This window comes from Podarcis gaigeae (genome assembly GCF_964106915.1).
Source record: "Podarcis gaigeae genome assembly, chromosome: 14".
Lineage (NCBI taxonomy): Eukaryota > Metazoa > Chordata > Lepidosauria > Squamata > Lacertidae > Podarcis > Podarcis gaigeae.
The window spans coordinates 53,576,916-53,601,250 of record NC_139690.1 but is presented as its reverse complement, the minus strand read 5'-3'; the positions used below and the strand labels follow the sequence as shown (position 1 = coordinate 53,601,250).

General features: G+C 53.9%; 2 protein-coding genes across 5 annotated transcripts in view; one reads left to right on the top strand and one right to left on the bottom strand.

The window, feature by feature from the left end:
* The window catches only part of LOC310831319 (cytoglobin-1-like), a 108,672-nt gene that overhangs the window by 1,935 nt on the left and 82,402 nt on the right, over positions 1-24,335 (top strand). The gene's annotated exons all lie outside the window — the stretch shown is intronic.
* On the bottom strand, positions 1,704-24,175 carry RGS11 (regulator of G protein signaling 11). 4 transcript variants are annotated; one of them, XM_083711981.1, is made up of 17 exons: positions 24,089-24,175; positions 23,844-23,940; positions 23,558-23,608; positions 23,313-23,419; positions 11,199-11,250; positions 11,010-11,068; positions 10,831-10,907; positions 10,649-10,730; positions 9,709-9,777; positions 7,660-7,689; positions 6,681-6,742; positions 5,300-5,413; positions 4,996-5,111; positions 4,347-4,434; positions 2,844-2,982; positions 2,664-2,746; positions 1,704-2,534 (listed from the first exon to the last, which is right to left on the bottom strand). In XM_083711981.1, the coding sequence occupies exons 1-17, from the start codon at positions 24,149-24,151 to the stop codon at positions 2,381-2,383; spliced, it is 1,443 nt and encodes a 480-aa protein (XP_083568107.1). In that variant the 5' UTR covers positions 24,152-24,175; the 3' UTR covers positions 1,704-2,380. The 4 variants fall into 4 exon arrangements, with proteins under 4 accessions (XP_083568107.1, XP_083568108.1, XP_083568105.1 ...); XM_083711982.1 differs by having other exon boundaries at positions 7,660-7,683; XM_083711979.1 differs by having other exon boundaries at positions 23,313-23,608.

Here is a 24,335-nt window from a genome sequence, read left to right as displayed (position 1 = left end):
GGAAACTCAGCCAGATGGGCAGGGTATAAATAATAAATTATTATTATTATTATTATTAGCACAGCGGCACCAGAAAAAGAGCCACAGCAGGAACCGCAGAAGCAGGTCTTGGCCCTGGCACCAGGGGCTCAGCTTGCGCCCTCTCAGCTGTACATGTGCACACACAACCCCCCACGTCCCTGTTGTGCAGGCCAGAGGGGGTCCAGGCAGAGCAGCTCCTGGCTGACTTCCAGCCCTCGTCCCAAATCTGCTCCGAAAGTGCTTTGCTGGCATCTGTTCAGCAGTGGAAGCAGCATGCCAGGCTGGGATTAGCAAGCGGGAAACGGCAGCAGTGCCAGGCTAAGAGGATGCCCTGCCCCACTTTCCCCCAGGCGTGAGGACGGGTGGGCCAGGCAGAAATGTTGGGGGCAAAGCGGCCCTCTTGCGCCGCAGGCCTGCCAGGGGAATGAGAGAGGGACTTGGCTGAAACCCCCAACTCAAAGATGGGGCCAAGTGGGGTTTTAAGGCTCTCCAGGTTCTGCTGGGGAAATGCAATGGGAGAGCGGAGCTTTGCAGCCCCTACTAATCTCCTTACTGGGCAGATGGCAAATACCTCCCAAGCCCCAGAAATGCGGAAAGATCCTCGCAGGGGATTTGGGGCTGAGGGGGGGTGGCATGGAGCAGATGGACACGGCCGGTCCCTGAGCTCTTTGATTATCTTCCCCAAGGGCTACATGGGTGTTAGAATTGTAGAGTTGGTAACCTCAAGGTTGGGGTACTGCAATGCATTCTACGTAGGGCTGCCTCTGAAGACAGCTGGCGCAGAATTCAGAGGCCAGGTTGCTCACTGGAGCAAGACGGTTTCAGCATCTTACACTGATCCTGGTCTGGCTACCAATTAGTTTCCGGGTCCAATTCCAAGTGCTGGTTTTGACCTATAAAGCCTTAAACGACTCAGGACGGCAATATCTCAAGAACCACCTCTTTCCATATAAACCTACCCGGACCCTGAGATCATCTTCTGAGGCCCTCCCTCTTTGCCACCACCTCGAGAAGTCCAGAGGGTGGCAACACGAGAACGGGGCCTTCACTGCAGTGGCTCCCCGTCTGTGGAATGCTCTCCCCAGGGAAGTTCAGCTGGTGCCTTCACTATACACCTTTAGGCGCCAGGCCTTCGGATGATCCGATTTACATCCTATGCTCTTTTAAAATCTGCTTTTTGTGGGGGGTGGGCTGTTGCGTTGTTTTTGGTTTTATTAGGTATTTTGTGGTTTTATATCTTGATTTTATTCTGTGAACCACCCTGAGACCCCCGGGGATAGGGCAGTATACAAACTCTATGAAGAAGAGGAGTTGGAAGGGACCCCCCACCCACCCACAAGGGTCATCCAGCCCAGCCCCCACAATGCAGGAATGGCACTGTGGGGGTCTCATCCGCTGCTCCCCCCCCATTGCAGGCCGTCTAGGCAGGTCACCTCACTCCTTGCAGCTGCCTGAAGCCAGGCATCTTCCCTGCCCCACACATGGCTGCCCCCTCCCTCTGCTCAAACCCCCACCACCCCCTTTGGGGAAGGAAAGACACCCCAGAGGTTCCAGAATGAGAAGCCTTTGCTCCCCTGGCCCCCACCCCCACCCCTTTCTCCCTGTTGACTGCAAATGCCCCCCCCCCGCCCCCAGTTCTTTGGGTGGAGAAAGGAAGAAAAACTGAGCAGCCCCCAGACAGCTCTGCTGTTCCTACGGGTTTTTATTGGATTCCATCTTTGCAGAACAGATCTTGCAGCAGCTGCAACCTCCTTCACACACCGGACAGGTGCTGGAAGACATCTGGAGGGCTGAGTGGGTGCGGGGGGGGGGCGCAGAGCAGAAGAAAGTCCGGCCCTTCTGGCCTTGCACTGCCCCCTCCCCTCGGGCAGCTGCGGGAGCAAAGGACACCCCCACCCTGCTCTGGGACCCATCTGGAGGCCTGGTCAGGGGTGGCATCCCTCGCAAACCACCGGAGGACCCGTGGGTGGGGGGGGCACACACAAGGCCTTCCACCTCTGGGGTTTTAGGGACAGCCTGAGTCAGTTGTGCATGGAGGGAGGGGGGCAAGGAACGCTGCTCAGCTGAAGGAGGGGGGCTGGGAGCAGGTGGGGGCTCTAGGCAGGGAGGGGGGCAATTCCTGAGGCAAGACAGTGGGGGGGGGCTGTGCTCCAAGAAGCAGATAAGGCAGAGGAGGTGATGCGTCTGTGCTGGGCTCCTGCATCATATGGCTTCTTTCCAGTGGGGGGGGGATACAGGAAGGTCAGTTATGAGCATCAGTCGAGGGACGTTCAGGCGAGTCAGCAGTGCTTGTCTAGGGGGGGCAAAGGCAGGCCCGTCTCCTGCCTGTGTGTGGATGGCAAGGGGAATTGGGGGGGTCCTAGGTGCCGCCGTCCTCTTCGCCCCCCTCCTCCACCGGGGCGGGCGGCCCCACTTTGCTCTTGTCTTCAGCCTTTGCCTCGTGGTCCCCCTGGGGGGGCGGCAGAGCGGGGCTGGGGCTGGAGTGGCGCTGCTTCCGCATGAAAGGAAAGACCCTGCGGGGGGAGAGGAAGGGTCCGGTCTGACACTGCAGAGAGGCAATCTCCCCCCCCCCCCGCCAGCCCCACCGCCAGCACCCTCCCTGAAGTGGGGGGCACTTGCGGGCCCCCTCCCCATCCGCTCACCGCTTCTTTGTCTCCGGGGGGATGACAGCCTCCGCCAGCAGGTTCTTGTAGAGATCGGACTTCAGGAAGCGAGGGTAGGAGTCCTAGCAGGGAAGGGGAAGAGCTCTGGGGTGACTGGGGGGGCGACAATGGCCAAGGCAGCCCCAGCCCTGAGCACCCACCCCCAGGATTGCTCCGCACCTTCTTCATCAGCATGTAGATGTGCATTTGGGCGTCATCCATGACGTAGCGGTGGGGGGTCTTAATGCCTTCCAGAGTCCTCTCCATCGTCTTGCTGTCGATGTTCACCCAGCGGGTGGCTCCGGGGGCCAGGAACTGCCTGGAGGGAGCAAGAGCTGCCTTGGCCTGGGCAGGGGGCAGAGAGCTCCTGGCATAGGTGGGTGCAGGGGTGCAAATATCCAGAGTGTGGGGGGTCAGGTGTGATCAGTGGCGTAGTGTGGGTTGTCAGCACCCGGGGCAAGGCAAATGATTTGCACCCCCTAACCCGTGGATTTGCGCACCCTAACCCTACCCCCCAGATGTTGCGCCCGGTGCGGCCGGGCCCCCCTGCAGCCCCCACGCTACGCCACTGGGTGGGATTGCTATGAGGAATCATGAAAAATGAAGCAAGCCATTGTGTCCACGATGAAAGCATTGTGTTGACTGGGTTTGATTCATTGTCAATAGTTTCTGATCAAATCCCCCAGGCCTCTCCACCTCTGCCATTTGCTTTCTCTACACCTGACAGGCACGTATAGGCATTCTGAAACACAGGCCAGTTGCTTCATCAGGCATCCTCAGTACATAATAGGTTAATAGGTTACTTTGATGTAGTTTAATCTTTAGATAGATCTTAAGGGCCAGGAAGAGAGCTCACAAGGAGATGGTAAATCCTGCCTCTCCTGTTTATGACCTCCGGGGTTTTGCTGAATGCATTCCTCCTTTTATTCCTATTTTATTTACTCGGGACCACTATGCATGCTCAGGTAGGAAATAGTTTCTGTGTAGTTTTAACTTTTAACTTTGTCCCCACATGGGGTTTTTGAAATGCTCAGAGGAAATCTGATTGGTTCTTACGGACACTGCGCAAAAAGTTCTTTTGTGCATAAAACGACCTGGGCCGAGGGGTGAAGAGGATTATTATTATTATTATTATTGGCACCCCTCCCAGAGTCTGGCTGGTCAAGCCTCCTGTGTATTTTATTAATCAGAGTCCAATCCTTCCTTGCTTTGGGAACACTACAGGTGGGAACCGAACAGAAGCGCCTGTGTGGGGTCTGGGAAACCCAGCCTGGCTTGGAGGTCCAGGTTCCTCTGGGGCTGGGAGGAAGGGAGAGGCGAAGGCTCTGGAGAAGTGCCAAACTGCTCCATTGGAGTCCCCTATGGTGAGAGGCCATCCTGGGCTGGCCCTACCATGAGGCAGCTACCTCATGTGGCCAAGATTGAAGACCAGCAAGCGCAGGGAGCTCTGGGTGGGCGAGTGCTTTGCAACCCGTCCTGCACCCACTAAACTCAGCCGCTGCCTTTTGGGGTGCAGCAGAGGAGGCAGAAACAAGATCCAAGGGTCTGCGGAGATTTCGCTCATGGAACGGGACGGGTAGGAGGTTGCTTCTTGCCCTCGGCTTCGGGCAGCAAAACGCCTTGGGCTGGCCATGCAGGCCAGGCCTGCAGGAACCAGCGAGGGGAGGAGAGCAAGGCGCTTACTGGTAGATGGAGTCCACGATCTCCTCGATCCGGGCCTGCTCTCCATAGCGCAGCTCTTCGCAGGCCTCCCAGAAGCTCAGGTTCTCGGCTGGAGAAGCAGGAAAGGAAGAGGAGAGAGGGAGAAGAAGCTGAAGAGGCGGCAGCAGCATGGAGGGCCCCAGAGGGAAAGGACGATGTGGGGGCAAGTTGGTCTTGCGCTCCCCAGAAGCAAAAGTACATTTCCGAGCAGAAATCAATGTGTTGGTGTTGACCTTGAAAGCCCTAAATGGCTTCAGCCCTATATACCTGAAGGAGCATCTCCACCCCCATCGTTCTGCCCGGACACTGAGGTCCAGTGCAGAGGGCCTTCTGGCGGTCCCCTCCCTGAGAGAAGCCAAGTTACAGGGAACCAGGCAGAGGGCCTTCTCGGTGGTGGCGCCTGCCCATCAGATGTCAAAGAAATAAACAACTCTCTGACTTTTAGAAGGCATCTAAAGGCAGTCTTGTTTAGGGACGTTTTTAATGTCTGATGTTTTATTGCATTTTTAATATTTTGTTGGAAGCCATCCAGAGTGGCTGGGGAAACCCATCCAGATGGGTGGGGTATAAATAAAATTATTATTATTATTATTATTATTATTATTATTATTATTATTAAAGCTGGACCTACCGCTGAACTCCTTCTTGAGGAACTCCAGGAGCTGCACCCGGCCCAGGCTGTCCCCGACCAGCTCACTGAAGCCAAAGCTCCAGCGCTCCACTCGCAGCTTGGTGGGGGCTGTCACCCTGCAGGCAAGCGGGGGGGGGGGCAGGGTGTAATGCAAGCCCTGAGGGACCCCTGAAAGCCAAGGGGCCTTTCCCCAAAGAGAGAGGTGGAGGGAAGGCAGGCAAGGGGGGCACAGCACAGACGCTGGCAAGGAGGGGGCCGGGCAGGCATCGGAGGCGCCTCCACCAATTGGGGGCGATGCACTTACGTGGGGGCGTTCATGGCCCAGTAGGTGGTGTCGTCTGTGATCCAGGGATTACTGGGGAGGCAGCCGGACATGATGGGATCGTGCGGCACATATTGCTCATTGAACTTGAGGTACCTGCAGAGGCAGCAGGAGTGGGGGGTGGGGAGTCGGTGGGGGCCTTCTCTGCTGCCAGGTACAGCAAAGGGGCTAAGCCCACTCTGGGAGTAACAGGCAGAGAGATGCAAGGACCCCCCCCCCCAAAGAAGAAACACGTATGAAATAGGCAACTCACATCACCCAGTAAGGCTGTGGAACCAAGGAATGGGCAGAACCCTGCTCCCCCCCCCCCGCCTCTCAATCATTATCATAAGCTAAACAAGCTAGAGCTAGAGCCCCACTCTTGGGGGCCCCCAAAAAAATTAAAGAGGAAAAAACTGGATGTACAATTCCAAAATATAAGATAAAAAACAAATAAAATAAAACCTACATACAGCCAGAGTGTTTTGTGTTGTGTAGGCTCCTGTGATGTAAGTCACGGGCTAGCCTGCTCCCTAAAATATCACTACTTTGCTCCTTTCTATATATAGGGTGCCTACATTCTGCATGTGCAAATGGCTTTAGATACCTAGGTAAAGGTAAAGGGACCCCTGACTCTGGGGTTGCAGTGCTCATCTCGCTTTATTGGCCGAGGGAGCCAGCATACATCTTCAGGGTCATGTGGCCAGCATGACTAAGCCGCTTCTGGCAAACCAGAGCAGCGCACGGAAACACCGTTTACCTTCCCACCACAGCGGTACCTATTTATCTACTTGCACTTTGACGTGCTTTCGAACTGCTAGGTGGGCAGGAGCTGGGAAAGAGCAATGGGAGCTCACCCCGTCGCTGGGATTCGAACCGCCGACCTTCTGATCGGCAAGTCCTAGGCTCTGTGGTTTAACACACAACGCCACCCGCGTCCCTATTTTAGATACCTATGAGGTCCATAAATTACCATATAGCATTATATTCAACACAAAACAACAGCGACAAATTGTTGTTGACAAAGGACAGCTGGACATATCAAGGGCCCCATTACTAGGGCCTCATCAAACCTCAATCTGGCCCTGGTCATTATCCTCCCCCCCACCCCCCTTGCCCCCTGCCTTTTAGATTGTAAGCCTGAGGACTGGAATCACAGCTAGCAAAATGTGGCCTGGATGAGGCAAGTGTGAGGTGGATTTGTAGCTGGTTCACTGAAGGAGCCCAAAGATCGCTCCTTCCTGGTTCCTCGTCCTCCTGGGGGAAAGTGACCCGTGGGTGCCACCAGCTGGGCCCGTTGTTGTTCCACCTGCAGAAACCCAGGTGAGCCCCACCTGCCCCTGGAAGCCCCTGGCCAGCTGGCAGTCCTGCCGCTGCCACTCACCCTTCCAGGCAGACGGAAGACTTGACCCTTGTCCTGCCCATGGCGGCGTGGCAGTAGCGGATCTGCGTCCAAGAGAACGGGGGGGGGGTCAAGGAGCTGCCTGCAACCCCCACCCACCCACTCACTCCAGCTGGCCCAAGGCATCTCAGCAGCAGCCTCAAGGGAGGCAGGAAAGGGCACCTCCGGATCTTGACCTGCGTTGCTCTTGGCCCACCAAGAACTTGACCAACCTGCCTCCCACATTAACCCTTCAAGAGGTAAGGAGGGTCTCTCCCCGACCCCCAGAAGGAGCCGCAGGCCTGACTGGGCAAACTAGGAAGGAAACGAAACCCTCCCATGTTCCCCAGACCGAGTCTGGAACACGGCGTCTCCACCCCCATCGCTCAGCCCGGACACTGAGGTCCAGATCCGAGGGTCTTCTGGCGGTTCCCTCCCTGCGAGAAGTGAAGTTAGAGGGAACCAGGCAGAGGGCCTTCTTGGTGGTGGCGCCCGCCATGTGGAATGCCTTCCCATCAGATGTCAAGGAAATAAACAACTATCTGACTTTCAGATGACATCTGAAGGCAGCCTGGTTTAAGGAAGTTTTTAATGTTTGATTCTATTTTGAATATTCTGTTGGGAGCCGCCCACAGTGGCTGTGGAAACCCAGCCAGATGGGCGGGGTTAAAGAATAATTTTATTATTACTACTACTACTACTACTACTACTACTACTACTGTCCTCTGGAAGATAGAGCCAGCTTGTTTTCTCCTGCTCTGTAGGGTAGGACCCAAGAGAATGGCTTCAAGTTACAAGGGGATTCTGAAGGTGTTCAGCTCCCCTTCCTTGGAGATTTTAAGCAGAGGTTGAATGTCAGGGATGCTTTAGCTGAGATTCCTGCATTGCAGGGGGTGGGACAAGGAGACCCTGGGGGTCCCTTCCAACTCTACAATTCTGTGATTCCTGTATCCCTTCAGCCCCCCCCCCCCAATAAACTCACCTCCCGTTTGTAATAATCCATGTTCTTTTCCTGGAAAGGGAAAGGGGTAGAAAGAGGTGAGCAAATCTCAGGGGCTGCCTTTGCCTCGCTGCCCCCCCTTATCTTCTCAGAGAGGGTCAGACTCCAGGGTTGCTGCTCCCCCCCCTGGCCTTTCCCTTCCCCCCAACTCCCTTTAACTAGAGATGTCCAGAGTTGAAGCAAGAGGGCAAAGCGCCAGGCTCAGACCTCTCCCGATGGGGGCCCCCTCCTCCCACCCACTCAAAAGGCAGAATGGGGCTAAGGGACCCTTCCACCCACCAGCAAGCTGAGCCCCCGCCCCCCCATCCCAGCGGCAAACAGCGAGTTAGTTACATGGCCGTGTTAGTGACTTACGTGGACGGACAGACGGACAAAGCGGCAGACAGAAGAGAAGAAAACACACCCCAGTGGTCAGGAGGGAGGGGGAGCACAGGCAGACAGAGCAATGTGAGACAGAGAGACGGACGCAGCCCGACCCCCCCCCCCAGCATAGGGACGAGGGGGGCAGTCCGCACACAAAGGGGGAGGCCCTTCCCTCAGTCATCATTGTTGTCCCCCCCCCCCGCAGCCCTTCTTGGTGGGGATGCAAGGAGGGCCTTCTTGGTGGTGGCTCCTCCCAGGCAACTTTGGAACTCCCTGCCTAGGGAAGCCCAGCTGGCTCCCTCCTCACTGTCCTCCTTGCTCCCTCAGGTTTGGGGGAACTGTCTGCTTTTGAGGAAGAGGCTGCTGCTGGCTGCTGCTATTGCCATTATTTGCAGGGTTTTAATAGAATTTATTATATGTACTGTATCGGCCCATATATATATATACCAAAACACAAACAGTGAAACCCCCCCAGGCAGTTGGTGCATTGGGTATACATAATCAATAATAACATATTCAAATCAAGTATATGTACAATTTTATATACGTTAACACTCCTCCATCCACAAGGTTTATTTAACTTTTAACATTTTAATTGCCCAATTGTTCAAACCTACCCAAATAATTCAATATATTCTCAAACCTATCCTCCTCTTTCTCACTGACATAAACCCTTTCATTCTGTGTATCTTCACAGTTAGATATTCTAAAATTATAATATTCAATTTTTTTCCTCCATTGGTTCACCCCCAACTTCTGCATTTTTCCAATTACTCGCTATAACCTGTCTGGCTGCAGTTACCATCAATTTTACCCATTTACATTCCGTTGTTTTCCCCCAAATTCCGAAGTTAAAGTGCGGCTTAAATTCATGGCCAATCAAAAACTGACTTTTTTTGTGATATCGCTGCTGAGACAGACATACTGTAAAAGGGAACGGGTGTGAGCACCTGTGGAATTTTAAGGGAGCGGCTTATATTTAGGCATTTTTCTTTTTTCCCCCTTGAATTTTAAAGGTGTGACTTATATTCGAGCCGATACGGTATACTGTTTTACTTCTATCAATGTTTAATTGTTTTTTAACAATTCCTGCCCACCCCCTGCCCCCCGGCCAGGTTTATACCAGTTCTTATTTGTATCTGTGAACCGCCTTCAGTCCCATTAGGGAAAAAGGTGAAGTATGAATAATATTAATATAATCTGCAAAGCCGGGGGGGGGGCTGCCGAGGGGGCGAAGGGAGCCAGGGCGACAGGCACCTTCCAGAAAGAGAAAAGTCAGCACAGAGGCACGTCCTCACCAAAGGGGAACCCGCAGTGGGGCCAGGCACAGGTGGGGTTTGCCAGCCCCACCCTGGGCCGGGCAACTCACCCACTGCAGTGGAGGAGCAGGGAACAGAGAGAGCCCCTTGCAAGGAAGCCAAAGGCAGGCATAACTCTACCACCAGGTGAAAGCAGGCGGTAAGGCTGGCACAGAAGGTGCCCCCCACCATGGGGGAACAAGAGGCAGGTGCTGGGAGCCAGCAAGCCATGCCAGAGGCTCTGATGCAGCTGCAGCAGCTGCCCAGGGAGGTCTGGGGCACAGAGCCCAGGGCAAGGGTGGCCCAGCCGTGTGCCCATCTCTCCCCACTGCCCCCCCAGATCCACCACCACCCCCCCTCCTGCACTCACCAGCTGGACTCTGGTGCTCTGGCAGTTCCTCCTCTCCGGCCCTCCCTCCATCACGTTCAGGCTGCCAGGCTGCAAGCAGGAGAAAGAGGCTGGATTTTACCCTTCCCTCCCAGAGCGGGATGCCCACCCAGCGCCCGGGCAAGCGGGGCTCCAAGTTCCCACTCTGCCACCAACCTGGAGGCGCCCTGGGGGTGCAGGATAAACCCTTGGCCTGCCTCCTGGGGTGAGAGGGGTCATGGAGGGGCCTCCTCTGCCCTGGACCCAGATGCCAGTCTGCCCCTAAACACTAGTTGCTAGGGGTCACGCTGTTCAGCTCATGCCCCACTTGTGCAGGGCCGTCTTTAGCAGATGCGGCACCGGGGTGCAAATATCTGCCCAGCGCCCCCAAATTACCATGGATAGTGTTGGGGTGGCCGTAGCTGCGCACTGCCAGCCATTGGGGGGGCAGAACTCTCCCCCGTGCCGCTGCAGGAGAGCAATCCCCACAGAGGCTTGGGAGGGAAGCTGCATGCACACCGGCCATATGGTTGGTGGGGCGCAGCTGGCGGGCATGCAGGGAAAAGGGAGGCCGCGGGGAAAGCCACACAGCTCCCCCCACTCGCTGGGGTGCCCGAGAGGGTGGCACCCTGGCGCAATGCACCACTAAGCCCTATGGGAAAGACAGCTCTGCGCTTGTGGGCTTCTTAGGGGGCATCTGCCTGGCCTAGAAGGGCCTTTGGTGCAGTCCGGCTACAGGCCTCTTCTGGTGTCCTTCTGAGAGATGGACTGGTAGTGGAGGGATGCGAGTTCAAATCCCAGCTCAGCCATGAAGCTGGGGCTGGTGGGCGTGGCTGGCTGACAGCAGCACACAGCCCCTGCCCCCCATGTGGCCCTGCAAGTAAGGAGAACAGTGGGGCAGCAGCCTCTCTCAGGCTGGGCTGCCTCCCCTTCCCCGCCTCACCGGGGGCCTGTTGACGAGCCAGTAGGCCTGTTCCTGGCACTCGATGACGATCCGGTCGCCCTTCCGCCGCTGCTTGGCTGCCCTGGGGGGTCAAGAGGAGAGGGAGGGAGCTTCAGGGCCTCTGGCTTCTCAGCCCCATGTCCCACATGGCTGCCACTTCCTCCTGCCCCCCACAAACTCACCGGAGCTGCTCTCTGGCCTGCATAACGACAAAGTCCCAGGTGTGGTTGATCCTTTTGTGCAGCTGGCTGTAATCTTCCTGCAGGGGATACCGTCATTCCAGAAGAGGGGAGCCAGGAAGCATGAAGAGGGGGCTGCACTCCCCCCTCCCCCCTGCCCCCACCCACATGCCCCCCTTTACCTTCTCATGCTCAATGAGCTCTCCCTGCTTACGGATGTTCTTCTTGGCCAGGTAGATGGCTGGAAAAGGGAGGGTCTGTCATTGTCCAGGGAACCTGGTTGGGGGTTCCCCCACTGCCTGGGGTCAAGCTGCCCAGAGGTCTCCGGGGACTCCCTGAGCTCTTGAGGGGGGCAGAGAAGTGGTTCTCACCATAATCCAGGTCTGTCGCTGGCCACTTGGTGCTCATCCAGAAATAGGGGGTCTGTGGAGCGCAGAGAGAGAGGCCGGATTAACTATGAACCGAAAGCAGCACCTGCCAAGGGCATCATCGAAAGAGGGCACCACAGACATCTCCCACGGCCGGATTTACCACAGACTTTGAAGTTCGAAAAGGTATGGGATTCCCTCCCCCCCAAAAAAAAAATGTAAATAAAGTATATAAAAATAAATACTTTTTCCATCTGACTGTAGGTTTTGTTTCATTTCGAAAAACAAAAATCTATTCTGCAGTTCATTATAGTTTATATTTTGAATTAGATATTGTCGCCGGAAATCACACCCCCCCCCCTCATTTACACGTGTACTGCACAAGCACCACACACATACACGCATCCCCCTCCCTGACCCTAGAGATGCCCTTTTAGAGGGTCATCTCTTAAAAGCCTTCCGTAGATAAGGAAGCGCTCGACCGACAGTCTTTCGCCATAGCGCTCCGCTTCGCTCTATTTTTACTGTGAGTAGACCGGGCGCCTGAACTTTAGGTCAAACAGCGGCAGCCTCAGCCAATCACCATTATCAAACAGCGCCCCTTGCGGCGGCCACGCTGGTACTGCAAGCCGCAAGCGTCTGTTCCCTCCCCTTTTGACAGCTCTCAATACAATGTTTCCGAGTTCAATTGACCGTGACTGATCTAATCAAAATGTAGCAAGTTGCTTCCGAAAAGTGAAAGTACTTTGAACTTCAAGGACCATACTCTTTATAAATTCACCAAAAATCAGCCGTACATCGGATTTTCATCGGACCACTTTTATTTGACTACATATTACAAGGACTATCAAAGGGGGGTAACCTGACACATGGCAACCATAATCCTTCGACCGAGCGGTCACGTACTCTGCGGCGGACGTGATAACCTTGATTACCATCGTGATGGGCTCAGACAGAAGGCTATCTGTGACACAATAACTTGCATCTTTTAGTGTATTCCGCACGGACTTTCACAAAGGACTCTGACCGGATTCCCCTCAGGGGGCAGGAAACTTCGCCCTTCTCTTTTGTCTTTAAAATGACTCATGTGGGGAGGGGAGAGGAGACCCCGGCCAGGTGTCAGGGCACTCAGATTACCTGTGAAGCCCCTCCTCGACTCCTCCTAACTTTAATGTAATCATGATGTAAATATGATGTAATTCTGGGGGGTGTAGCTTTGGGGATTAGCAACTAATAAAAGTTAGGGTCTTCCTTTGTTCGGGGCTTCCATCTTGCTTCACTTCGTGGGCGGTGGGAGTCCTGTCGCGACAGTCTTTTCTTAAATAAAGACCGAGCCTACTGGCTGCTGTTTTGCTCTGAATTGCTCTGGTCGGTGTCTTCATTTGTCCAAGAGAGAGCCCTCGGACTTTCCTGTAACAGTTTTGGCGACCGTGCTCAGGGACACTTGGTTCTCCTGCAAAGGTGAGAGGGGAGATAGAGGGGATCGGGCGCCACTGGGCAACATTTGCCCGGGGATCCTTTTTCCTCTCCCTGCATCCTCTTTGTGGGCGGTAATCAACCGTCACCAGAAGCCCAACCAGAGAGAGCAAAGGCGAGGTAAAGCCGGCCAAGGAAAAGGATCCCGGGATCTACGAGGGACATCAACGGACGTGAGTATGGTTCTGAATAAGATACATTGGGAGGAGGGTGGAAGGTAACATCTCCACAACAGCCAAATCTTTCTCTTTATTTCCAACATCACACCTAAATCTTGAATCTCTCTTTCTCTTTCTCTCTCCGTTTTCCCTTTCGGAGTGTGGCCAGGGAAAACGTGGTGCTTATTGTTTTCTGATGCCCTCTTTCGGAGTCGGCCAGAGGCGTCCCCTACGAATCTCTCTATCCTTTTCTCCCCCGTTTTTCCCCTCGGAGCGTGGCCGGGAAAAAACGTGGTACTTATTGTTTCCCTGACGTCCTCTCTCGGAGTCGTCTAGAGGCGTCCGTACAAACCCTTTCTTACTGTCCCTATTTATGCAAATGAAGCCGCCCCTCCTGCACGGCGACCTTTGTTAGGGATGACCCGTGTACGTGAGAACGCAAGGTCATTTGCTTCCTTTCAAAACTTTGTTTTCTCGGGTCCTGATCTGGCACTGCACTGCGCAGGCGTTCAGTAAGGAATCCGAACTTAATCCAAAGGCTAGGCAGGAGGCTGTTGTGGAGGGTAGAGGGGAGGTTCACAATTGGGGCCCCACACTAGGATTAGTCTTGTAAACAGTACTGTGGTTCAGGTTTCCGGGCAGAGAGACCCGTGGTTTAGGTTTTCCGGGCAGAGAGACCCGTGGTTTAGGTTTTCCGGGCAGAGAGACCCGTGGTTTAGGTTTTCCGGGCAGAGAGACCCGTGGTTTAGGTTTTCCGGGCAGAGAGACCCGTGGTTTAGGTTTTCCGGGCAGAGAGACCCGTGGTTTAGGTTTTCCGTTCAAGTTTGAGATCTTCAGGGATTAGTTCGTGATTTATGAATGAGAGAAATTTGTGTTGGTTCAGGATACTTTGGTTACTGAAGGAATCTTCTCTTCCGTTTTCTCTTTCTTTTCCCCCATTGTCCGTCCTCCTTGTGTGTGTGTGTGTTCAACCCCACTGTCTTTAACGAACTCTGTTAACAGAAATAGATAAATAAGAAGGAGAGATGGGAGCTCAGGCTACCAAGCATTCAGACCTGACTCCTCCCAGTGACAAGGCTTCCGTGGAGCCTTTCCACTCCAGGGAGGACTCTGATACCCCTCTTCAATTCGTCCTCCAAAACTGGAAAGGATTGAGGGGAAGGAAGGGACTCTCAAAGTCCAAGCTAAAGGACCTTTGCAACATCTTCTGGGTCGCTTTTACCCACCACCTAGAACCAACCTCCAGGTGGCCACCCCACGGCTCTTTTAATCTCGTAAAGATACAAGCTCTTAAATCCTATCTAGCTGACGAGAGGCCCCAACAACTATACTATTTAAACATTTTCATAGAAGCCCGTGTAGTGTTTCAACGGCTGCAAGCTCAAGTTGCCCATCAAATGCCTGTTCTAAAACCAACCGGACCTCCCCCATATGATGAGATTAGAGCCCAGGAGGAGCAGTTGGATAGGACCCTTGTTCCTTTCTACTACCCGGAACCACGAGCCCCCCGACCGCCAGGACCCGGGGCAGGGGACAGAACAGGAACTAGCGGGGGAGGCGCAGGACTGAGAGAAGGTGTAGCAAACCAGCCCGCCACCGCTGCTGCCCTTTCCCAAAGTACATCCAATACATCGCCGCCCCACCCTTCTTCAAGCACATCAAACCTAGAAGGAGACCAAGTAAGCTTGGATCTTGGACCCTTACTCAATGGGCAATTTCTAAACGAAGGAAGAGAGGGACCCGTCTCCAGTAGAACTAGAAACAGGGATAATTTGCAAAACGGAGAAATAGAAGGTGCCTTCCCTCTGCGAGCATTACCTATACCCCCGGCCAGAGTAGGAGACCCACCCCGCATGGTATTTACTCATCAACCCTTCCTTACTTCGGACTTAATGAATTGGTCCGACAAGATGCCCTCCCTACGTGACGACCCTGACAAATGCCACCGCCAGGTGGCCACCATTTTCTCCACTCACAACCCCACCTGGGCAGATGTGCATATGTTGCTTGGGGCCCTATTCAATGAGGCAGAAAAGAGAGAAATACTAGCAAAGGCGGGGGAAGCTTTAACCCGAGAAGATTACCAACCAAATCGTCCCGCCTCGATGTCCCCACTGACCGCTCAGACGTTAATCAATGATCCTGACTGGGACTATAACACAGACAACGGCATATGGGGTCTAAAAATTTTTAAGAAGGCCATCCTAGATGGTATTAAAGCTGCGGGACAGCGAACCGTAAATTGGACCAAAGTCCAAGCCGTCCTTCAAGGACCTGATGAACATCCTTCCGACTATTACTCAAGACTAGTTTCTGCTATTAAGACCTGGGGTGGAATAGACCCAGAAAGCCCACAGCATGAGGTAATAGTCAAAGGATTCTTCAAGGATCAGGCCAATGCCGACATCCGAAAGGCATTAAACTCTCATCTTGGGTATGATGGAAAAACTATAAACGAAATCCTTTCCATCGCGAAGTCTGTATTCAACTCAAGAGATGAACGGAAGAAGAAGGATCTAAAATCCGACTCTCCCCGGGTGTTAGCCTATGCAGCCGGGATCCCTACACCCAAAGAGAAATTTAAGCTAGGAAAATCAGATTTACCTGACGACCGTGTCTGCTTCCACTGTGATGAAGTAGGGCACATAAAAAGATACTGTCCTCTTCTGATAGGAGCCAGGAGGGCAGAGTTTAGAAATCCGAAGCCATACAGGTCAGAGTACAGGGAAACCACCTATCCCAGACCTAGGGAACCTTCCTCTCCACACGAACCAAACCGACCCCAAGCGCAAACACAACCCTACTCAGCACCCTCACAGCCACGGCCTCGGAACCCACCTCACGACGTCACAAATCCCTTCAAACACGGTAACCGTCCCACGAACCCAACTCATGAAATGGTGATGGAGGAATACCAAGAACATTGACAATTAGATGCAGATCCCGCCTCTTTCTCTTTTCTTTGTCCCGTTCTACAACTATCCTCTTCCGACCCAATCTGCACAATGCAAATCGACGGACAGTCCTACGATTGCCTTTTGGACACGGGTGCCACCTACTCCACCCTCACCAATAGCCATTTAACCCCCGGGGAAGAAACCAGAACCGTAATGGGACTGGATGGAATCCCTCGGAACTGCCCTCTCTCCAGACCTGCAAAAGTTTCTGTCGGACCGCTATCTGTTAAACATACCTTCTTATTGACATCTAGCCCCGTCAATCTCTTGGGGAGGGATCTGCTCTGTAAATTAAACGCCACCATACAATGTGGCCAAGAAGGCATTTTCTTACATATGCCAAATGAATCCATCTTCAATTTCCAAGGAGTCCTACAGGAAGCCCATACCACCACAATTGATCTTCCGCCCGAATTGTTAGAAGGTGTCTCCCCCTCCCTATGGGGAACCGAATCAACCTCTGTTGGACTCTTAAAGTCCGCGGTGCCAGTCAAGATTAACTACAGAAAGGATCTACCCTTCCCATGTACTAAGCAATACCCCCTTCCTCCAGACGCAATAGACGGATTGGCCCCGATGATCGATGAATTCCTGAGGATGGGAGTTTTAGTCCCATGCGCCTCTCCCTGCAACACCCCTCTACTTCCCGTCAAAAAGCCCAATACAAATCCTGTCAAATGGCGCCTCGTCCAGGATCTCAGGCTCGTCAATTCTTTTGTTATACCCCGACACGCAGTAGTCGCCAACCCACACCACCTCCTAAGCACCATCCCAGAAGGAACTGTGGTCTACTCTGTCATAGATCTATGTTCTGCCTTCTTCAGCATCCCCGTAGACCCAGAAAGCCAATTCCTCTTTGCTTTCACCTGGCAAACAGGGCAGTTAACCTGGACTCGACTGCCCCAAGGATATGTAGAGTCTCCAGCAATCTTCTCATCTATATTACACCAAGATCTATCAGACGTGACTCTGCCAGGAGGCTCAGCCCTGAGACTCTATGTTGATGACATTTTACTCTGTGGTAAGGATCTAGAATCCTGCAAAAAGGACACTATAACTCTCCTAAACTTACTAGCACAGAAGGGACACAAGGTATCCCCGAAAAAGATACAATATTGTAAGAAAGAGGTGAAATATCTTGGCCACATGCTAGGAGAGGGCACCCGTGCGCTGACCACAGACAGAATTGAGGCAATAACCAAATTACCCCTACCAAAAACTAAAAGGCAACTCCGGGGTTTCATCGGAATGAGTGGATTCTGCCGAGCATGGATTCCGCGCTACGGGGAATTCACCCGCCCCCTTACAGCAATGACACACGACAATGCCCCAGACCAGCTGCAGTGGTCAGCAGAGGCACTTGAAGCCTTCGAATCTATTAAGAAAGAACTGCGGTCCTCCCCTGCACTCGGACTCCCAGATTATAGACTACCTTTTTCTCTATTTGTGCATGAGAATAAGGGAGTAGCTTCAGGCGTCCTAACACAACCCTTCCAAGGGAAGAATAGGCCTGTCGCTTATTACAGCCTTCAACTAGACACCACTGTACTAGGAAATGTAGGATGCCTTAGAGCCGTGGCAGCCGCAGCCCTGCTCCTAGAGAAGGCACAAGAAACTGTCCTGGGACACGACCTAACTGTCAACGTCCCCCATGCTGTTGCTACTCTCCTTAGCCTACAAGGATGCCAACGTTTTACGATACAACGATTAAACAGATACGAGGCCATCCTTCTCAGTCCTTCAAACGTCACCATAAAAAGAGTAAATTCGCTCAACCCCGCAACCCTTCTGCCCCTCCCTGACGATGGCACCCCACATCACGACTGCTCTCAAATAGTCCGCCATGTAGAGAAACCACGAGAGGATCTTGATTACCTCCCTTTACCTGAACCAGATCTCATCATGTATACTGACGGGAGCTCCAAGGTTATAGGAGGGGTACGGAAAAGTGGATATGCCATAGTCACCGATAGTGAGACCCTGGAGGCTCGACCGATCAATGCAAAATATAGTGCACAAGCGGCAGAACTTATCGCCCTGATCAGAGCTTGTGAATTAGGAGCAGGACGAAGGATCACTATCTACACCGATTCGAAATATTGTTTCGGGTTGGTGCATGCTACCGGGCAAATCTGGTTACAGAGAGGTTTTTTAACTACAGCAGGAACGCAAATTGCACACGCCTCCCTAGTACAGCGCCTCATGAACTCAATACACCTTCCGGCAGCTATTGCAGTGGTACATTGCAAAGCACATACGAAAGGCAGGGACCCAGTCTCTAGAGGGAACCAACGGGCTGACAGCGCAGCCCAGGAGGCAGCCCTCCAGCCCCCCCCGACAGATAATGAGTTCCAAGGACCACAAGTCTTATCAGACGTGGATTTCACAGAAATGTACAAAACTGCGACCCCAGAGGAGATTAAAGGATGGATAGAACAAGGAGCCCACTTGGAAAATGACGTTTGGTATTTCCCGGATAAAAGACTCATAATGCCCAGACTATGGGTACCCAAACACTTGAGAATCCTGCACCAACGTACCCACTGGGGCAGAGACAAACTTATAGACACCATACAACGCTGTTGGTACGCCCCAGGGCTTGCTCTAGCCGCTAAAACTGCCGTAAAGAATTGCCATACTTGCCAGAGCTTTAATCCGAAACATACTGCCAGATGCCCACCAGGGGCAAGACCATGGGCTTTTGTCCCATTTGAAAGTCTTCAAGTAGATTTCATAGACTTACCCCCTTGTCTCGGCAACAAACATGCTCTCGTAATTATCGACCAGTTGACTGGGTGGGTAGAGTGCTTCCCTACTCGTAGAGCTACTGCCCACATTGTTGCAAAGATCCTATTACAAGAAATCATACCCCGCTTCGGAGTTCCCCGACACATAGACAGCGACAGGGGTTCCCACTTCACATCAGAAATAATCCAACAGGTTGCAAACGCCCTCGGAATTAAATGGAAGCTACATACTCCATACCATCCGCCCTCCTCCGGGCAAGTAGAAAGAATGAACCAACAGCTTAAATCTCAGCTAGGAAAACTTTGTAAGGACTCTGGTATCAAATGGGTTAATGCCATTCCACTAGTACTCCACAATTTAAGAGCATGCCCTCGTGGAAACCTCAAATTATCTCCCTATGAATTACTATTCGGAAGACCATCCCCAGTATATAATACCCAATTTCCAACATCAGAACTAGAGGTTGGAGAGACAGAGTTAACTAGCTATGTAATACAACTCCAGAAACAACTCACTCTTTTACACCGATACGCTGCCTCCAGCCAAAATATTCCCCTTGATGAAAACATTCACTCGTATCAACCAGGGGATTGGATACTAGTGAAGACTTACCATAAGGTACCCTTGCAGCCCAATTGGGAGGGCCCCTACCAGGTACTTTTAACCACTCCAACTTCTGTTAAGGTAGCAGAAAAAACAGCCTGGTTGCACCACACCCGCTGCAAACCCGCATCACCACCCGAACCCACAGCAGACGACTCGCCCTACGACACACCAGCGCGCCCAACAGACGACGACACCGGCACCGAGGAGGACCAACAGACCGGACCAGATCGGGGCACGAATCGAGCCCAACAGACCGGACCAGATCGGGGCACGAATCGAGCCCAACAGACCGGACCAGATCGGGGCACGAATCGAGCCCAACAGACCGGACCAGATCGGGGTACGAACCGGGCCCAACAGACCGGACCTGACACATCAGCCCATTGGACCTCCGAACTAATCACATCAGCCGACCAGAACAACCGACCCCCTATTCGACTCAAACTCCGTAGAACAGACGTCCGCGTTTGACAGCTCTACAGTTTGACAGCTCGATTTGACAGCTCCGCATTTGACAGCTCTGCAGTTTGACAGCTCCGTTTGACAGCTCCGCATTTGACAGCTCTACAGTTTGACAGCTCGATTTGACAGCTCCGCATTTGACAGCTCTGCAGTTTGACAGCTCCGTTTGACAGCTCCGCATTTGACAGCTCTACAGTCTGACAGCTCCGTTTGACAGCTCCACAGCCTAACGACACCCTCTATTCGCAATGGCAAATACCATACCCACTCTGCTCGTCCTTTCTCTTACTTCTACTCTCTCCCAACACCCCATAACCACACACGGCTCCTGCCCAGGATTACAAATGGAATACAAATATCTGGACTTCGGAATTGTTGACATGGTGAAAAGAGGGACACCGGACCGCCTGGGGGATTTTGAGTTCTGCCTACCCGAAACCCGCGTTCTCCTTCGACATGCCATATTACCGACCCTCGCTGCTCACCAAACTTGGGAACTTTTTATTCGCTCCCCCTCTTACATGCCACTGGGCAAACTCATCCTCACCAGAGATGGCCCTTGGAACCGAGCCCGCTGCCTCAATGGTTCTTACGTACTCTTTTCTGATGGTACACCCAAACAAACTCTGAACTGGACACTTCTAGACAACGGGGGTACTGAATCAGTTTATACTGACCGGAATCACCCCACAGACCGCCTAATTCATGGGTTTTACTGTCAAAGAGTGGATACCACCCCACGCCAAACCATCCTCCAAGGAGTTTGCCTCCGAAGGTACTGCTGCGTCTGGGACATCGGATTCGCTTCCGGTTGGGACGGGAAAGCGTACCTTGAAGGCTGGCATCACTCCGTTACACCTCCAGCAGAATGGGACACTACTGGACCCCAAAGATGTGGGGGTCTCACCACAAACCTCACATACCTACTCCGCCAAGACCCCCTCCACCCCGCCGGTACCGCACCTCGACAAAGGGGGGAACTGTCAATATCTGAAAACCCCAACAATAATGACTTTTTGTCCACTTGGCATTCCAACACCTATGTGAAACTGATCTCTCAAATAGCTAAACAGACGACAACCAATGAGTGTTGGATTTGTGCCAATGCTCCTGCACACCTCCACAGTGGCATACCATTTCTTGGAGTACCCCTCACCCTGCAACAACATCTCTCCGCTGACGTACAATCCTGGAACCTGACTGCCGTGAACTTGACTTACCAATACATCTATCTAACTGGGCCCACAACAGGTGACCTTTGCCGGAAGTTCAGCGGGAATGACAAAGTTATCGGTGATAGTACTTGTAAGTACACCATTGACATTACTTTAAACGGAAGGATTACCCTATGGCACCAGAACAACCCCTCTATCCACCCCAGTTTAACGTCTGCATGGAAACGCGTAATGAACTTACCTGACCCCTGGAGCCCTTCCCCGGTCTCCCAATGTTTCTTCCGTGCTTTCCTCACTGGCCGCATAGACTCGTGTTTACAAGGGCTGTTCTGGGTTTGTGGCCACCGCGGCTATGTATGGGCCAGTCCCCACTCCCGCGGCACTTGTTACCTTGGCCTCATCCTACCTGGGGTCCGGGTCACACAAAACCTACCCCCCGGGAGAAAACGCAATAAGAGGGCAAAGGACTTATCGCAACTCTCCGACGTAGCAGCCAATAGTGAAACTTATGGCCGGGCTCTCTTTCCTGCGTATGGAGCCGGCTCCAATCACGTCGATATCCTTAAATTAACGGACATCCTACTAACTTTCATGGAAGAGTCCAATGCGGCTACTCAATCTATCCTGACAGAATTGACGGAAGTCAGGCAGACCGCGATACAGAACCGCCTTGCTTTGGACTACGTTCTTGCCTCGACCGGAGGCGTTTGTGCCCTCGTCGGAACCGAGTGCTGCACACACGTGTCCGATCAAACCCTTAATATCACTGGACACCTTAACAACATCCATAAACTAACGGATGAGCTTAAAGACATCCAACATGAAGGACTGTCAGATACTCAGCTGTGGAGCTGGCTGCCTGGGTCAGGTTGGATAAAACAACTCCTAGGGAACGGACTCCTGATCCTCATCACTGTGACCATCTGCATTGCTGTCTTCTGCTGCGCAATCCACTGCTTCCCGATGTGCTGTCAGACCTGCGGCTCTTGCCTTCCGACTCTTCGCCCACTATCAGCTACTGCCCACAGACTGCCAGTACCAGGAACCCAGGCGACTCCCATCGAAATGGGACCCCTGAAGAACTTCCAAAATCTGGATTCTAGGTATGACATGTCAGACTTTTATTGATTATACGGAGAGAAGGATTGCGCGGTTTTCCTACCTTCGCAATCTTATCTCCGAAGGGGGGAACTGTCGCCGGAAATCACACCCCCCCCCCTCATTTACACGTGTACTGCACAAGCACCACACACATACACGCATCCCCCTCCCTGACCCTAGAGATGCCCTTTTAGAGGGTCATCTCTTAAAAGCCTTCCGTAGATAAGGAAGCGCTCGACCGACAGTCTTTCGCCATAGCGCTCCGCTTCGCTCTATTTTTACTGTGAGTAGACCGGGCGCCTGAACTTTAGGTCAAACAGCGGCAGCCTCAGCCAATCACCATTATCAAACAGCGCCCCTTGCGGCGGCCACGCTGGTACTGCAAGCCGCAAGCGTCTGTTCCCTCCCCTTTTGACAGCTCTCAATACAATGTTTCCGAGTTCAATTGACCGTGACTGATCTAATCAAAATGTAGCAAGTTGCTTCCGAAAAGTGAAAGTACTTTGAACTTCAAGGACCATACTCTTTATAAATTCACCAAAAATCAGCCGTACATCGGATTTTCATCGGACCACTTTTATTTGACTACATATTACAAGGACTATCAAAGGGGGGTAACCTGACACATGGCAACCATAATCCTTCGACCGAGCGGTCACGTACTCTGCGGCGGACGTGATAACCTTGATTACCATCGTGATGGGCTCAGACAGAAGGCTATCTGTGACACAATAACTTGCATCTTTTAGTGTATTCCGCACGGACTTTCACAAAGGACTCTGACCGGATTCCCCTCAGGGGGCAGGAAACTTCGCCCTTCTCTTTTGTCTTTAAAATGACTCATGTGGGGAGGGGAGAGGAGACCCCGGCCAGGTGTCAGGGCACTCAGATTACCTGTGAAGCCCCTCCTCGACTCCTCCTAACTTTAATGTAATCATGATGTAAATATGATGTAATTCTGGGGGGTGTAGCTTTGGGGATTAGCAACTAATAAAAGTTAGGGTCTTCCTTTGTTCGGGGCTTCCATCTTGCTTCACTTCGTGGGCGGTGGGAGTCCTGTCGCGACAGTCTTTTCTTAAATAAAGACCGAGCCTACTGGCTGCTGTTTTGCTCTGAATTGCTCTGGTCGGTGTCTTCATTTGTCCAAGAGAGAGCCCTCGGACTTTCCTGTAACAATATCTGTGGGGGCAGCCAAATCTTCCAAGCGCTTAGGGCCTCTAGAGATCTTAACCCGGCCCGGCCTGATTGGGGGGAGCGGGGCAAGATCCAGCCAAGCCCCTTTGGCCCCCAGAGGCCGCGCTGCTCCACCCCCAAGGCCCTCCTGGCAGGGGGCTGCCCTATGCAGACGGAGACTCTGCGCCCCCCAGCCTGAGAGAAGGACCGCCCTCCTCCTCCTCCTCCTGCCTCCCTCCCCAGAGATGCTGGCCGACCCACCTGGAAGCGATAGGGCGTCTCGTCGACGCGCAGGGCGAGGCTGCGCGGCTCCTTCAGCGGGTAGATGTAGCCGTGCTTCACGATCAGCTTGCCCAGGTGCAGGGACTCTGCGGGAAGGATGAGGGTCGTGAGAGCCCCCCGCCCAGCCGCCCCCTGCCCGCCCCCCGGCACATCAGCCCGCCCGCCGCCGCGCCCTCCAGCAGCTCCGCGGGGCGCGGCAGAGGCTTTGCGCAGCGGCGACTCACCCTCTTCCGAGAGGCCGTATTTCTGGAGGAGCCACTCCACGATGTCGTATCCTGCGGGGAGAGCGAGGCCCCCCCCGGTCAGCAGGGAGCCCGGCGCCGCCCGCCCCCACCGGCCCCGTCATTGCTGGGGCGCCCCGGCGGGGCTCCGACCGGCCCTCCCATCCATCCAGAGGCAGCTTTGCGCAGCCGCCGCCGCCGCCGAGATCCCCGCGGGAGGCGCGCTGCCGGGAAGGCGAAGCGGCGCCGGAGGGGCGGCGGGGCGCCCCCTCGGGGGAGACTCACTCACCGGTCATGGCGTGCGGGATGACCGTGAGCAGGAGGCGTTGACTGCGCAGCTTGATGCCCATGTCCGGGTCCTGCATGCTCAGCACCACGCGCTCCATCTGCGGGGCGGCAGCCGCTCAGACCCAGACCCCCTGGCTCCCGGAGGGGCAGCGGGGGGACCCGGGGCTCCCCACCCCCTCCCCGCCGCCCCCGGGGCTGGCGGAGACCCAAGGCAACCTCCGACGCCCCCCGCCCGCCCCCACCCACCTTGGCCAGGCAGGGCAGCTGCAGGCGCGGGCTGCCCCCCGGGCGGAGCGCGCTGATGGTCATGGCGGCGGCCCCGGAGCGGCCGGGCTGCTGCAGGCGGGCGGCGGCGGCAAGTGGCCGCTTGTGCGGCAGGGCACCGGCGTCGGGCCGGAGGCCGGGCGGCTCTCGGCTGCCCCCTGCTGGCTTGCACCGCCAGCCTTCCACCTGGCGCCCGGTGCCTCTGCGCGCGTGCAGAGCGCGGCAGCGG

Excerpts from the sequence above, each read along its gene's own strand:
- RGS11 (XM_083711979.1), bottom strand. The coding sequence starts at position 24,151 with ATGACCATCAGCGCGCTCCGCCCGGGGGGCAGCCCGCGCCTGCAGCTG. Across the intron at positions 23,609-23,843 it reads CATCCCGCACGCCATGACCG|GATACGACATCGTGGAGTGG; the intron begins GTGAGTGAGTCT and ends CTCTCCCCGCAG. Across the intron at positions 5,414-6,680 it reads TCTTCCGTCTGCCTGGAAGG|GTACCTCAAGTTCAATGAGC; the intron begins GTGAGTGGCAGC and ends CTGCCTCTGCAG.